The sequence below is a fragment of the Sinocyclocheilus grahami genome, unplaced genomic scaffold (assembly GCF_001515645.1).
Source record: "Sinocyclocheilus grahami isolate Dianchi unplaced genomic scaffold, SAMN03320097.WGS_v1.1 scaffold269.1, whole genome shotgun sequence".
Classification (NCBI taxonomy): domain Eukaryota; kingdom Metazoa; phylum Chordata; class Actinopteri; order Cypriniformes; family Cyprinidae; genus Sinocyclocheilus; species Sinocyclocheilus grahami.
Genome location: NW_015505448.1, coordinates 615,414 through 631,503, shown reverse-complemented (window position 1 = coordinate 631,503; position 16,090 = coordinate 615,414). Strand labels below are relative to the sequence as shown.

General features: G+C 34.3%; 1 protein-coding gene across 1 annotated transcript in view; it reads left to right on the top strand.

The window, feature by feature from the left end:
• LOC107599634 (peptidyl-prolyl cis-trans isomerase-like 2) overlaps window positions 1-6,507 on the top strand; it is a 36,058-nt gene extending 29,551 nt beyond the window's left edge. The window contains exons 13-17 of the mRNA XM_016291284.1: window positions 4-60; window positions 3,268-3,340; window positions 3,710-3,772; window positions 3,860-4,002; window positions 5,593-6,507. Coding sequence (XP_016146770.1) covers window positions 4-60; window positions 3,268-3,340; window positions 3,710-3,772; window positions 3,860-4,002; window positions 5,593-5,692 — 436 coding nt within the window. The 3' untranslated portion in view covers window positions 5,693-6,507. The remainder of the gene's footprint in view (window positions 1-3; window positions 61-3,267; window positions 3,341-3,709; window positions 3,773-3,859; window positions 4,003-5,592) is intronic.
• The last annotated feature ends 9,583 nt before the right edge of the window (window positions 6,508-16,090 follow it).

Genomic DNA, 16,090 nt, shown 5'->3' with positions numbered 1-16,090 from the left:
CAGCTTTATAACATTTCGCTCATGCACATACCTGGACAGGAAACACAGTGTGTTTGGAAGGTAATTTTATTTTTGGATTTATTTGTCTTCAGTAATGGGACATTCACAGTCTAACAGCTTAATCAGGGCAAAAAAAAAATCAAGTTTTATGACTGCTCTTTTAAAAATAAATCGATTTCAAAGGGTTTTTAAGTATTTTTGGTTTGCCCAATTAGTTGAATAAATAATTGAAATTGCGATTTATAGCTGTGACGTTTTTTCAATGTTTTAGTCTGACATGCATTTTCCTGTACAAAATAACGGAAAATAACTGACAGTGATATCAATCATTAATCTCTACACTACCGTTAAAAAAAAATAAAAAAATTCTTTACGATTTATTTAATGCTTTAGAAAGTCTTCTATGCTCACCAAAGTTGCATTTATCTGATCAAAAATAAAAAGAGTAATATTGTGAGATATTATTACAATTTAAAAATGGTTTTAAATTTAAATAAATGTTTTTTTATTTATTATTTATTTCTGTGATGGTAAAGCTGAATTTTCAGCATCCATTACTCCAGTATTCTGTGTCACATAATCCTTCAGAACAGTGGTTCTCGCCCGTCACAAATTCAAATGCGGCCCACCGTGCTGAACACAATTTAAAAAAAAAATACTTTCAGTTTTACAAATCTTTTTAGTTTTTACATTAATTTAAAAATTTACTAAATATAAGCTATAGCCTAATGTTTTTATGTAAATTAATTTAGTTTTTCATATATTATTTTCAGACATGAGCAGTACTCGCATAGCCTAATTAACGTTATGCATTTAAAGTAACGACCAAGCGGCCAGCGGCAGACAGTGAGCATATGTTTGATCAATTTAGCCTTCTCAAATCATCACGACTTGACTAAAATAAAATCTATAGATATAAAACAGTTCAAGCATATAACAATGTTTAAACGTTAAACCTAGATAAATGTGCGCTGTATCCAATAGTTTGCGCAGAGAGTGGAAGCTGAAGCACGCTTTGCAGGACATAGAGACGCCAGCGCAATCACTTGCATTTTATTTCAGTGGATACACCATCATTTTTGCTCATAAAGGTAAGACTAATACATCATTCGTAACTGTAAAGGGTCTACTTTTATTTGTGTGCACTCACAATATCAACAAAACGTTGTGCTTTTATAAAATAAAGAAATCAAACATGATGTACTTTCTGCCATCTCGTCTTGAACAGGAGCGCTTCACAAAAATGAACCGAAACTCAGCGAAAACATGCCTCACAGACATGATAAATATATCTATAGAAAGCTTTAAATTACTACTAAACGAAATAAAACAAATAAAAAACAAAAACTCCTTCATTATGATCATAATCTGTAAAGATCCACTTCTCTCTAAAGGCGTGTCTAATGAAGAGATGGCAAGTCAGAATCGACAACTTCATCCTTGCGACACCGACTCAGAAAACACTAGTTTATTAGTAAATAATTAAATTTTCATCACTAATTGATGGATGTCTAAAATATAAAAATAAGGAGAAGCTTAAAACAGGCCCGAGGCCCTGCCCGCGTCTGAACTATGACGTGAAAATTGTCCCGAAGCCCAGCCCGAGGGGCGTAAAAAAGTCAGGGCCCACCGGGCCCGGGCTGAAATGCAGGGCTCTAGCTCTGATCTAGCACACAGAAAACGATTTGACTGAAAATTTATCAGAAGAAATGAAAGAAAGATAGTGGTCATCTGCGCAATTCAGAAAAAGAGGCGGCTTTTCTGCATTAGGTGTGGTTTTTTTACTCTTTGTACAGCAGTTATTGTTCATTCTAAATGAATTTTTTTATGTAGAATATGTGTTACATAAATACATGAAATGTAGAACATATAACAAAGTGCTCGTGGCTCATCTGTCAGTGGGTGCCATTTTTTAGGTTTTTTGATAATTATAAAGTTCAAAAGAATAGCATTTATTTGAAATAGAAATATTTTTAATATAAATGTGTTTACTGTCACTTTTGATCATTTTAATGTGTCCTTGCTGAATAAAAGTGTTAATTTCTTTAAAAATAAAAAAATCTTACCACAAACATTTGAATGGTAGTATATGTTTATCTTAAAATGCATGCTTGTTTGTGTATTTGTGTAGAGATTGTGTTCATTACGGTGATTCCAGTGTAGGTTAAATGATGATTTTTCTAATTTCTCTGTGTGAAGCCCTTGCTGGGGAAGAGCATGTCTTCTGTTGAATCAGAACGTTCCAGCACACACACACACTTGCACTCTGAGGGAAAGTCTTGCACATTTGGCATTGAGTTGAAATCCTTGGACTCTAGCTGTGGAATTCAGAGGCTTGTCAGCATAAGCCTGAACCAAACTCTTGTGCACACTCACATGCACCCTCAGTCTGTGTGTACTTACTGAGCATGTGCAGTGAGAACGTACACACACCCACAGCCTATGGGGCACCTATAAACCTGAGGCTCCTGTTTAATCGGAACAGCTGTACAAAGAGAGAAAGTACACCGCATGTGTACATATAGATCCAACGCAACAAACAAGACAAATGGGGCATCATTTGCATGTTGTAGAATTGTTTGCTGTTAAGAAAAGTTAATTACTAAAATGATTACTAAAAAATTATTATAGAAGCACAATTTTCCAAATCTTCTGAAGCCATAGTTGGAATATTTGCAAGAGTAGTAGTGACTTAAAAGCCAAATACTATATATAGTATTTATTCATTTGAATTAGATTTTCAGTTTTTGTAATTTTATGTGCTTGTCATTTTGTTTAAATATTTTATTTAGCTTTACTTTATTATTATTTAAGCTTTAGTTTGACTCATTTTAGTATTTCAACTTAAGTTTATTTCAGTTACATTGCCAAAGCAACATCACTTATTTTCATGCAAGTTTACGATTTTCATGTAATATTTTATTTTACTTACTGAAAATGATTTCAATAGTAGTAATAGTTTTAAAAAGCTGTTGTATTATTTCAAAAGACTTAAAATATAGCATGTATTTGAATTGTATGTACTGCTTTGGTCCTTTTTTGCTCTTCTTGTAGCATAACAGCTCAAGATGAGGATAAATAAATTGCAGAATTTTCATTTTTGGATGTGTTGTTCCTTTAAGAAAAGTTGAAGATTGTTGGCTACAGTGAGAGAGTTTGATTCGGTCTCATTAGAGATATTATCACCACTTGGCCCTGAATAATACCTCATTTACTCTTTGCAGCAGGATTTTAATAGGATTCTGTCCCTCTCTTGCTCTCTTTTAGAGTGGTTGGTGGTTTAGAGACCCTCACAGCGTTGGAGAATGTTGAAAGTGATCCGAAGACAGACAAACCCAAGGTGCTGAAGCCACTTATTTCCCTTGTGTAGCATCAGAAATGTACGATTCGATTGCACAAGCGGGTGTCAGCAGTGCAGGGCTGTGCGTGCTTTATGTTGACTCACGGTACCTCCTGTTTGTTTATATTTTTCCACCTGCTGTCAAATCCCACAATGCCAAAAGAGAAAATAGTCCAATTTAAAACAGCAGAATTTAAACCATTTTTGTCTTCTTGTAAAATATTATAGCTTGGGGCAGTAGAATTCTGGACATTTTGCTTCAGTGCTTTTTGTTTTTCCTTTTCAAGATTTACATTTCTGAAATGGTAACAGCATGCTAATAAGTGAAGAGTGTTTTCTCTGACTCTCTGTTTCTCTTTACATTATCAGTCTGAGATAAAGTTGCTGAGCACTACAGTATTTGTGGACCCGTATGAGGAAGCCGATACACAGGTCAGCATTTGTATGCATGTACAGTCAATATCATATTTGTTGTGTTTTCATGTTGTGCCGTTGATGTGACAATGTGTGTATGTTTAGATTGCAGCCGAGCGAGAGAAGGAAGCACAGAAACAGGAAGAAGAGAGAGCGCAAACTTCTGCTTCAGTCAACAAGGCAAAAACAGAGGACAAGCCTAAAACCTTCAGACCAGGAGTGGGCAAATACATCAACACAGCTGCCACCTGAGTTCATACACACACACACACACACACACACACATCTGTGATGATGCCCAGCAGTTGAATATGAAAACTGTGTAATATTACAAGACTTGATAGATCTTTTTATATTGCGAGATATTGCATTGATTTATTTCAGTTGAATATCCACAAATACTTCTCTTGCAACAGTGAGGAGGTTATTTGATCATTACTGGGGCAACAAATATGAGTTACATTACTAGAAGCTTTCCTGCTAGCACAGAAATGATTCATATTGAATACATAAAGTCTGTTGACTTTCAAAGTCTGAAATTTACTCTGGTAATCCTCATCTTTATCACAAAAAAATATTCATGAAAAGCAATGTTTTGTTTGGTTTCTAAAAATAAATGTTATCTGTTGTTATTTATCAAAAGGTAATAGGATTACAACATTTTCACACTGAATCTACAGCATTATGGCAAAAAAAAAAAAAGGATTTAACCAGAATTGATTTATAGTCTAATATGAAGAACTTTGTTATTCTATCTTTGTAATAATTAGATAGATACTACATTACTACGGTATTTTGGCCAGTGTTTACCATGGTTAATATTTTTGTAATGGTACAGATGTATGGATCTCATAATGGCAAGATAATTCTTATATAAAGCTGCTCTGATGGTAAATGAGTGTGTTTGTGGGTGTCACTAGTGAGGGGTTTGTCCCACGCCACAGCAGGACTCAGGATATCAGCAAAGTTTACTGAGAACAGCAGGAGATCATTCTAATTATCCCTCACAACCCCACTGCTTCTCTCGCGCACACACACACACACATCACTGTTACCTGATGGGAACAGTGCCATTTTTCATATGCACATGCTGCCTGCAAGTATTATGAAAAAATATGCTTAATTTCATTTTGACTTTTTGCTAATCACACAAACACAAGCATGGGGTTCAGATAATTAAATGAGCTCAAAATAACTCAAAGAACTGGCAATTAAGATTCTATTAGAGGAATTTAGAAAATGAGAAAGAAAAGATCAATTATTTTTTTGTTATTGTTTCAGAATGTTTTAAAAAATGCAAATGAGATCAATCTGCCATGTATTTTGTTTTGTACTATTTGTATACTTTTTGTATTTTAGGTATATCTTATTCTTGTTTTGTATTTTTTTTTACTTTAGTTTTATTTTTTTTTATACTTTTTTTTAATTATTGTATGACATTCATTTTTATTGTAGGTAAACACTGATTTAAAGATAACAGAAGACTAATTACTACTGAAAGTGTAGGTTTTTAATTTCACCCTTTCTATGAACCTTAGATTTGAACAGGCTACTGTACCTTTAAGAGCTCTGTATGTAAAAGACTTCCATTGTCATTGGCTAAACTCTTTGCATGTGAAATGATGAGTAATAGCATTTGCATTCAAGTTCCAGATTTGCTGCGGTTTCATTCAATAACAGCTTTTTATTTGCAAAACCTGCATTTTGTGACAGATGCACAAAACATTGTGCTCTGAAACGTGCCAGACAAAGTGCTGAGGCTGGACTCACATAATCACTACTGAATCAATTACACAAACCTAATTAACTTTAATATCTTATTCACTCTTCTTCATCAGGAAACATTCCCACCCAGATGGTGAAAAACCCTCCACTAGTGAAGCTCCTGCCAAGAAACCCAAAGGCAGAACAGGTTTTGGAGACTTCAGTTCCTGGTAGAAGAACGGCACCGTCCCTCCTCAAGGCTGATTGTGGGTAAAGTGAGATATTGGACTAATCTTACTCTGCGCAGACCTCTTGGTTTTTCCCCTTTATGGTTTCTATTTTGAAAGTCGTTGTATTTTTAGATAATAATGTGGCAGCGATTTAGTTCATATGTAGTCAAGGCTTCCTTTCTATTGAGCCCTGTAAATCATTAGTTATTTTTTGCATATTAAATGACTTAATCTGTGTTAATAAATGCATTTTGCTAAAAGTTTGGCTTGTTCATGCTTGAATGTTTTCAATTTTGTTTGTATGGTATGGAAGCCCATTTCCACCACAGAATAAAAAATAAATACAAAAAGGTAATTCAGACTTTTTCCTCATAGTTTAGACTTAGTTCCTCGCAATTCTGACTTTTTTGTTTGTGCCACAGAAGGTATTGTGGCATTGCGCTTGTAGCTATAGTATCAGGAGTTCTCCAATGGGAAGTACCATTCTGATTCATCCCACAAGTTCCAGAATGGTGCATGGAAAGTCTTTGTAGTTCACACAATAGAGCATTTCTCCTCTTGTGGATGTTGTGGCTGTTTTGGATATCTCTTTTTCTAAAGGGGCATTTTCCTGTGCTTGCTTACTTTGCCCTTGACTGTCTATACACTGTTCTTGCTGAGTGTGTAGATTTTTTTTTTTTTGCTGCTAAGACCCAAGTGTATTTCATACGACCCCGGGGGCCAATTACACAAGCTTACTGTTTCTGAAAGTTGTTGCCTCTTCCTTCTGTTGGCATAAGGACGAATCTCACAAAACCTGTCAGGAGAAGCTCATAGTTCACCACAAAAATGAAAGAAAGTAATTAATAAATATTTCTATATATAAATATAAATATTTAAATAAATATATTTATTTATTTATTTATTGTAATGTTATGTCAATTACTGATGTTTACATAAAAATGAAATGAATAAAGATACTCACCATTGAGAAATACTGCAAAAATAAATAAATAAATGTCCAGATTTATTAAATTCATGTGAATTTGTGTGAGAAAAAAAGTGCTTAATTTGTCATAAAGATGTTATGATTCAAAAAATAGGTTTCTTTTTATGCAAAATATAATCTTTTACTTATTTTATTAATTTTGGATTAAAAAAATTACCCATATACTAATTCAAAAGTTTAGGGTCATTAAGTTTTGTTTTGTTCAGCAATTACACAGTTTGATGAAACGTAAATACTTTTATAATGTTATTTAAAAATTCACATAAATGCTGTTCTTTTGAATTTTCTATTCATCAAAGAATACATGATACATAATTGTAGTTTCCACAAAAATGCTGAGCAGCACAACTGTTTTCAGCTGATAATAAGAAATGTTTCTTGAGCAGCAAATCAGCATATTAGAATGATTTCTGAAGGATCATATGACACTGAAGACTGGAGTAATGATGCTGAAAATTCAGATTTCTCATCACAGGAGTAAATTTAAAATATAATAAAATATAGCAATTTTTTTTACACTATTTTTAATCAAAAGAATGCCATCTTGGTGAGTATAAGTGACAAAAGCATCTTTAAAAATCTTACAGACCCCAAATGTTTGAATGTTATGAGACTGAACCACAGACTAGCTGCTTTGTGCCGTGTCTTTCAGGACGCTGGAGTGCAGATGAGGTTTGTGTGTGTAAGTGATACTGGCAGGTGTGTGGGCAGGTGATGTGATCATGACCTGGTAAACAACTTGTGGATCTCAGAGGTGTGCGTTCCTCTGGCCATTACATAACCCTACATCTGTCTTCTGCGTGACCTGCTCTTGTGCGTTTAGCAGTGATCAGGGACACATTTTCTCTCAGTCAGTCTCTGATGGCACAGATGGCGGGTTTACAATGTCTCTGCAGTCAGTCAGGCTTGTCTCTTTAATGTCAGAGTGCAGGAGGAAAGTCGTTGCTAGTGCATCACACCGAAATCGTCACTGTTTACCGAATGCTCCAACTTTCCAACAGATTCATGTTCAAATAATGCGCTGTTCAGACCTCCACAAGTTACTTATTCTCATTTTCCCTCAAACTATTTGTGTAGGTTTGTACAAAATTAGTCATTTAAAATATTTTTTTAATAATACATATTTAACATTAACACTCTGTGGTATGCTTATGTTCTAACAAAAAAATATTTTTCCTATTAGATTTCAAATATATACTGTGTGTACTTTTTAACAATTTTTCTTTTTTATTTGTTGTATACCATACATTTTTCTGAACACATGAAACAAACATCATTGTGTTTTTATGCATAAAGAAAATTATAGTACTATCGCCAACTGCGCAGGAATATAATTTGTCGATCTCCTATGAGGATTTGCATGATGTTTGATTAAAGTTGACCAGTGAACAAAAACAGCTGTTTAACTTAGAATAGATGTTGCCATAAAATTCAAATGAAGCAAAAAAAATTATATTGTTTAATATGACATTTTGAGGCTTCAGCATGTGGCTTTTCTGTAAGGGTGACCTCAGTAATATGTTCATGTAGAGAAAATCAAATATCTTGTGGTCTAAAGAAAAATTTTATTGTTAACCATATCTTTTTAGTGTTCTCCAATTGGTTGTATTTATATATATATATATATATATATAATTTTTTTTTTCTTTCTGCATAAAGTAATGTTTTGGATTGAATGACAGATCAATATTTGGTGGATAAAGTACAAATATATATGACACAGATATTCTCAGCACCAACAAGATAACATATTCTTACAACATAATTTATTGTTTTTGTTATTATATAAAGCATTATAATATTATTATAGTGCATGCAATGGTTGAAACTGGTTCTTAAACCAGTTTAAGATTTTAAAATACTCTTTGGAAAATTGCAACTCATGAACTCATTCAAATCTGTCAGTGAGGCTCACAGCGAGGGATGGCCGAGATTATTTGTCGTAGAAAGAAACCAATGAAACATTAATGGTAAAAAGTATAAAGATTACATTATCTCAGAGTTATATAATTGTGCTGCATTCATAAGTGTCTAATAGTACTTATTTCTATTATCCTGTGTACATTCCTAGAAGCCCCTTTGAAACAGCTTTCAGTAAGGCATTAGCCATCTGTTCCTTACAGAGCATCCAGGAAAAGAGCCATTTCTTTGATATCTGAATGACAGAGTCTCTTTGGATTATGTTTAAACTGTCAGGATGGACGGCATGTGGCTTGACTTTGGCTTAAAGACAAAAGATTTCACTTATTTAGGGCCTGAGCGGTTTCCTTCAAGTTTTGAAACATACTGTCTACATGAATTGAGATGTTAAGTGTTGTAGATTGTTACAAAGACATTATAGATTTCAGATGACTTGATATACACTACTGGTCTAAATCAATGGAATAATGGGATAATTAAATGTTTTTAAAAAGTCGCTTATGCTCACCAAAGCTACATTTATTTGATCAAAAATGCAGTGAAATAATGATATTGTGAAAAATACAACTATTTAAATATATTTTAAAATGCAAAGCTGAGTTTTCAGCATCATTACTCCAATCTTCAGTGTCACATGATCCTTCAGAAATCATTCTTATTATGCTGATTTGCTGCTCAGTTATTATCTAAAATGTTTTTGGTGCTTAACATTTTTGAGGGAACCATGATACTTTTTTTCAGGATTCTTTGATTAATAGAAAGGTCAAAAGAACAGTGTTTATTTGACATAAATCTTTTGTAACATTATAAATGTCTTCACTGTCACTTTTGATCAATTTAATGAGTCCTTGCTAGATAAAAGTATTAATTTCCTTTTTTTCTGACACTAAACCTTTGAATAGCAGTCTATCATAGTTTCCACAAAAGTATTAAGCAGCAAAATATTAACATTGTCATTAACATTGTAAATAGAAATATTTCTAATTAAAATAAATTATAATAGAATAGAATGATTTCTGAAGGATCATGTGACACTGAAGACTGGAATAATGATGCTGAAAATTCTGCTTTTTATCACAGGAATAAATTACATTTTAAAATATATTTGAAAAATTATTTTAAATTGTAATATTTTACAATATTACTGTTTTTGCTGTATTTTTGGTCTAATAATTCAGTCTTTGTGAGCATGAGAGTTCTATCAAAAACATTTACAAAATCTTAATTATTCCAAACTTTTGACTGTAGTGTATAACACATTACATACTTTTATATTGCTTTTTAGTCATTTTGGAGTTCAACAGCACCCACTCCATTCATTCTCATTGTATGAAGAAGAGCAGCCCGAACAAGCTCCTTTTAAAAGACATAAGGCCGTTTAAGTTAATGATGATATCATTTATTATTTTAGTGGTGAGCTAAGCCTTTATGATCCTGCATCATGTTGTGTGGATGGATGGGAGAATGAGCGTTTCTGTGTCAGCATGCTGATGTCGTCATCGCAGCATCTGTGCCTTTATTAGATCAGTGCACTGGGATTGAATTTGTTCAACAGCGAGTTGAATCATTATTGCAGATGCACTCATTGGATCGATGATACAACTGTCAATGAAAAATGATGAGCTGTCACTAATGTGTGTGTGTGTGTCTGTGGGAGAGGACAAGTTCTGGCTGATCTGTTCAGGGAATCAGCTGATATGGGGTATTGGTTCTGTGTGTGTGTGTGTGTGTGTGTGTGTACCTCTCGCAGGCTATTTTTGCTGACAGACTAGGTGACAATGGCGGGAGCAGCTGCTGACAGTTGGGAACTTTCCAGGCCCGTCTGGCCCCCTGCCACCTCACCAGTGCCCAACCATCAGCGCTGCACCCAATTACATGTGTTTGGAAGTGCACACAAGTCTGAAAAAGCTGAAGCTGATGGGATATCTTGTATTTGGACTCAGATTTCTTGGTTGGGAAGATGGTGTCATTATGACACCAATGAGTATGAGAGCAATGTGCAGAGTAAACATTCTTTATTTTATTTATTTTTTATTTAATTACAATTTTATTTAAATAATATTTTTCATTTAAACATTATTTCATTTTAATAAAGATTTTTTTACTTTTTTATTTTATTTATTTTTTGGATTTCTTTTTACTTTTTTCATTTTGTTTCATAATGTTTATTTAATTATCTTACAATCATTTTATTTAAATTGCATTTTATTAAAGTAGTATTTTTATTGACATTTTTATTTCATATTTTTGTACTTTATTTCATTTCATACAGTATTTTAAGTTATTGTAGGTTTTTTTTGTTTTTATTTTACAAAATTGTTTATTTTTCATTTTGTTTTGTAATTTAAATTGTATTTTAATATTATTTCATTTTATTGTATTTTATTTCATTAATATACTTAAAATAGTATTTTTGTTTGCATATTTATTTATATTTTATATATTTAAATAGATTTTATTTTAATATTATTCATTGTAGTATTTTATTTCATTTAATTTATCTAGCATTTAAATTTATTGTTTTATTTTTCATTTTGTTTTATATATTTGCACATCAAATTGAAAATGAAACTAAGTGCCTGTCGTAAAACCTACTGTTTTGTAGGTTTTACAACCAGATGTATTATAACACCCACTGAGACAGCTAGTGTTTTTGACAGGGTGAATATGATTCAGAGGTGGGAGGGGCCGGACTGAGTGACTGATTGTGCTCACGCACACATTATATTAAATAGAGAGGGGTGAGGCAGAATCGGTTCGGCAAGCCTCAGCTGGCATTTTTGGTGTCAGCTGTAAAAAAGAAAATGCCTGAGGCACAAAATGTGTGTATATATGTACAGTGGTGTGAAAAAAGTGTTGGCCCCCTTCCTGAGTTCTTATTTTTCTGCATATTTGTCACACTTAAAAGATTCAGATCGTCAAACAAATTTTAATATTACACAAAGATAATGCAAGTAAATACAAAATAGAAAGAGACTGGGCAAAAACGGCATCCATGGGAGAGTTTCAAGGCGAAAGCCACTGCTGATCAAAAAGAGCACAAAGGCTTGTCTCTCATTTGCCAAAAAATATCTTGATTATCCCCAAGACTTTTGGGCAAATATTCTGTGGACTGATGAGACAAAAGTTGAACTTTTTGGAAGGTGTGTGTCCCGTTACATCTGGCGTAAAACCAACACAGCATTTCATTAAAAGAACATCATACCAACAGTCAAAATTGGTGGTGGTAGTGTGATGATCTGGGGCTGCTTTGCAGCTTCAGGACCTGGACGACTTGCCATAACTGATGGAATCATGAATTCTGCACTCTATCAGAAAATCCTGATGGAGAATGTCCGGCCATCAGTTTGTGACCTCAAGCTCAAGCGCACTTGGGTTATGTAGCAGGACAATGATCCCAAACACACCAGCAAGTCCACCTCTGAATGGCTCAAGAAAAACTAAATTAAGGTTTTGGAGTGGCCAAATCAAAGTCCGGACTTAAATCCGATTGAGATGCTTAAACAGTCCATTCATGCTCGAAAACCCTCCAATGTGGCTGAATTAAAACAATTCTGCAAAGAAGAGTGGGCCAAAATTCCTCCACAGCGATGTGAACGACTCATTGCCAGTTATCGCAAACACTTGATTGCAGTTGTTGCTGCAAAGCGTGGCACAACCAGTTATTAGATTTAGGGGGCAATTACTTTTTCACATAGGGCCAGGCAGGTTTGGACAGTTTTTTTTTTCCCTTAATAAATGAAATCATCATTTAAAAACTGCATTTTGTATTTACTTGCATTATCTCTGTGTCATATTAAAATTTGCTTGATGATCTGAATCTTTTAAGTGTGACAAACATGCAAAAAAAAAGAAATCAGGAAGGGGGCCAACACTTTTTCACACCACTGTGTATATATTGTGTCTCTCTCTCTGATATAAGTCTCAGTCATTTTAACAATCATAGCATCTCCAAACTAACACTGAAAATGCTATATGAGGTGGTAATACTTTAATACTTAGCTGCTGTAAGCATTTTCTTTCAGCATAAAATATCTTTCTTACTTGACAGACATGACTGAAATTGGTGTCCTGAGAAATCACACCTGTGACTGACTGCGCTCTGCATGTGTTAGCTGATCTCAAAACTTGGAGGCTTGAGTTTTGGGTGAGACTGTCTGTCTGCTGAACATTGCTAGATGGAGGGAGTGTTTTGGGAAAACTGTTTGGAAACAGTCATTATTTTTATTAGCACTGAGATTTATGATAGCAATTTAATTAAAAATGCCCCTTTTACTGTGTGTGATTCTTCAGTGAATGCGTTTTTTTTTTTCTTTTTATTGGTTGTCAAATATATTCACAATCAAATACCAAAGATGTCTCCCATTTTAAGCTAAGTGGATTTTAAATACTATTTCTAAAACAACATTTTATATTTAAAAATTGAGTTGCGTGCTTGTACATAAATCACCATTCACGTTGGCAGAAATTATGCATTTATTATAACTGTTGTTTTGGAGTCTAAGATTTTTTTAATGTTTTTGAAAGAAGTCTTATGCTCACCAAGGCTGCATTTATTTGATCAAAAAATTACAGTGAAAACGGTAATATTGTGAAAAATGATTAGAATTTAAAATAACCATTTTGTTTTTTTAATATATTTTAAAATGTAATTTATCCTTAAAACATATTTTAAAACCTATTTAATCAGCAGCCAAAATTTCTTATTATTATCAATGTTGAAAACAGTTGCTTAATATTTGAAACCATGATTTAGTTTCAGGGTTATTTGACGAATAGAAAGTTCAAAATAAAAGCATTTATTTGAAATACATTTTTTCCATAATAATATAAATTATTTACTGATAATTTTAATCAATTTAATTCAACCTTACTGAATAAAAGTATGAATTTATTATGATTTTTTTAAATCGTATTCACCATTTTGAAAAGTAGTGCGTCTAAATTTGGTCAGTTGGGCAAGTCATAGTTAATTTATATGAAATTGAAAATTCTGTCATCATTCTCCTATCCCTTATGTTTCTACAAACTCACGACTTCTTCCCATGAAACCAAAGTCAAATCTGCTCTTCTTCATACAATGAAAATGCATGATCACTTCCTGTCAAGGTCAATGTTGCTTGGTTTATTAAGGATATATGCTAGGTTGGATTTGAAATTTGAAATAGTTGTTTTTCTTTGCTTACCAAAATCAAAATGTCTTTGTGTATCTGTCCTAGTGTACCAAAGTCCCATATAATCAAGCCCCATCATGCATTATATCATAAGTATTCTATTGAAATATGTCATGTCACATTATGTAAGTTGTAAGCATTACAAATACACGTGTAATGTTGTCTTTGAGTAACTGGATAACAGCTGTGCTCTTGTGGTCATGTGGATTGTGCTCTCTGGGACTCGTGGCTCACTTCTTAGCACATTCTCATGGTCCTATCTCTTAATCCAGAGTCACCATCACCAATGTGTTTAGATCTGTCACAGGCTCATATTCACCAGCACCAATGTGTGATGTTGTAATGAGGATAAATGAGTCGAATACAGGACTCTGGAATAATGGAAGGCCATAGAATATCCTGTTCCAAAGAACTCGAGTGTTGGCCACTGGTCGCGTGTCGTCCTCATTCAGCTGTTATTATCTTTCTGAAGGGATGAGTCACCCCTGGTGCTGTCACTATCTGTCTGCCTGCTTTCCAGCCTGTTTACGTGTCTCTCCCTCCATATAAATCAGACACCTAAGCGCATCACTGCCAGTACACAGCTTTCGCTTTGTACAGAGATCCAGGAGAGGATCTGGGGTCAATCCATTTAATGCACTTGAGTTTTGTGTATTACCAGCAAAGGTGGGTTTGTCCTGCGTCATTCCTTTGGTTTTACGAATCTCGAAAAATCTATCCAGAGATGAAAATATAGAATAATGGAAGCAGATATGTGGTCTAAAATAGGCTTGTAGTAATAAACTGTTAGCAATAAATTTCTCATTTCCAGAATTCTTTTTTAGCATAAAACTTTTGATGTTAACATGAAATGACAACAACATCTTAGTGGTCGTGATGTTCATAAACATCACTAAGGATGCCTTCTAGTGACTAATCACTACAGTGATTACTAACATGCAGTGACATGATCAGGGCTTAAGATAACTTAACCATAAAAAAATAATGTGCACAAATATTGGGTAAAATGTCAATTTTAGTTATTAACTTAACTGTTTTAGTGAGTTGTTGTTTTTTTTGTTGATAGTGTCACCAATCCGGTCCGTGGCCTTCCGGCCGATTGCCACTAGAGATCACTCTACCATTACATTGACTCTCACACTACACTGACTGTTACATGTCACTCCGGACTACAGTTCCCATCATCCATTGCACTTACACAGCTGAATTCACTGATCACACTTCACCTGAGAGACATTACACACTCTATTTAACACCCACTCAGTTCCTGTTCAGTTCCTGTTCACTTGTAGTGTCTGGACCAATCAAACACACAATTTTTCATTTGATTTAACAAATCAGTTATTCATTAGATTAACAAATCGTCACAGTCCCCTCACCCAATAAACTGGATGCCAGGATGTCTGCAACGACACCAGGCCCCCCCTGGTTACCATGACAACCCTGACACCAGATACCTTTACGACCTAATGGAATGTAAGTAGGGAAAATCACTGCCTTTTTCTTAAGGAAGAGACACAGTGCACAGTAGAAATGGACTCTTTTCCAATTAATTCATAGGAAAATTGCTCATAACTGGAGTCACTTAATCATGCAGATTTATGCTACAAGCTCTTTGTAGAATTGTACAGTAAGAAAGTTATTTCCCTTAACCAGGAAATTAACGTTCTTAGAATTGACAGACAGTTGACCCTGAGAGGTCAAGTAAATATCTACAGCGGATCTAAATATTTATAATTAATTATAACTAGTTATGATTAATTATTCATATTTCCCCATGAGCTGATTCGCTACACACTGTTCAACAAAAACCTTTATTTTGTGGAAAACATTAACCACTGTAGTACGAAAGAAGAGGGCTACAGCTGTCAAAAAGAGGTAGGAAGTGTAGCTCTTGCTTTGAATGACTTCAGCACATCTGCGGCCGCAGGACATCACTAGTTTCTCACACTGTTCTGGTGTGATCTTAGTCCACTCTTCTTTCAGTCTCTACCACAGTTCGGTGACTGTTGTGGGTTTCTTAGCCATAACTTTGTTGCCAAGCAGGGCCGTGCACAGACATTTTGAGGGGCAGTGGCCCAAACCAAAAAAGTTGCACTAGGGGGGTGGGTGCTTGTTAATACAAATTATCTAGTTGTTACAACTATACAATTAAAAGAGAAGACAGCACACTCTGTAATAATTTCAGACTTTATTGTAGATGTTTTGATAAGAATGGGCTCTCCCTCACTCTCCGAGCCTGCTTCTGACTCCTCTTCAATGGAAGTAGGGGAGAGTGGGGTAAGTTGAGCCACCCCCCGTTTCTTGGCGACTGTACACT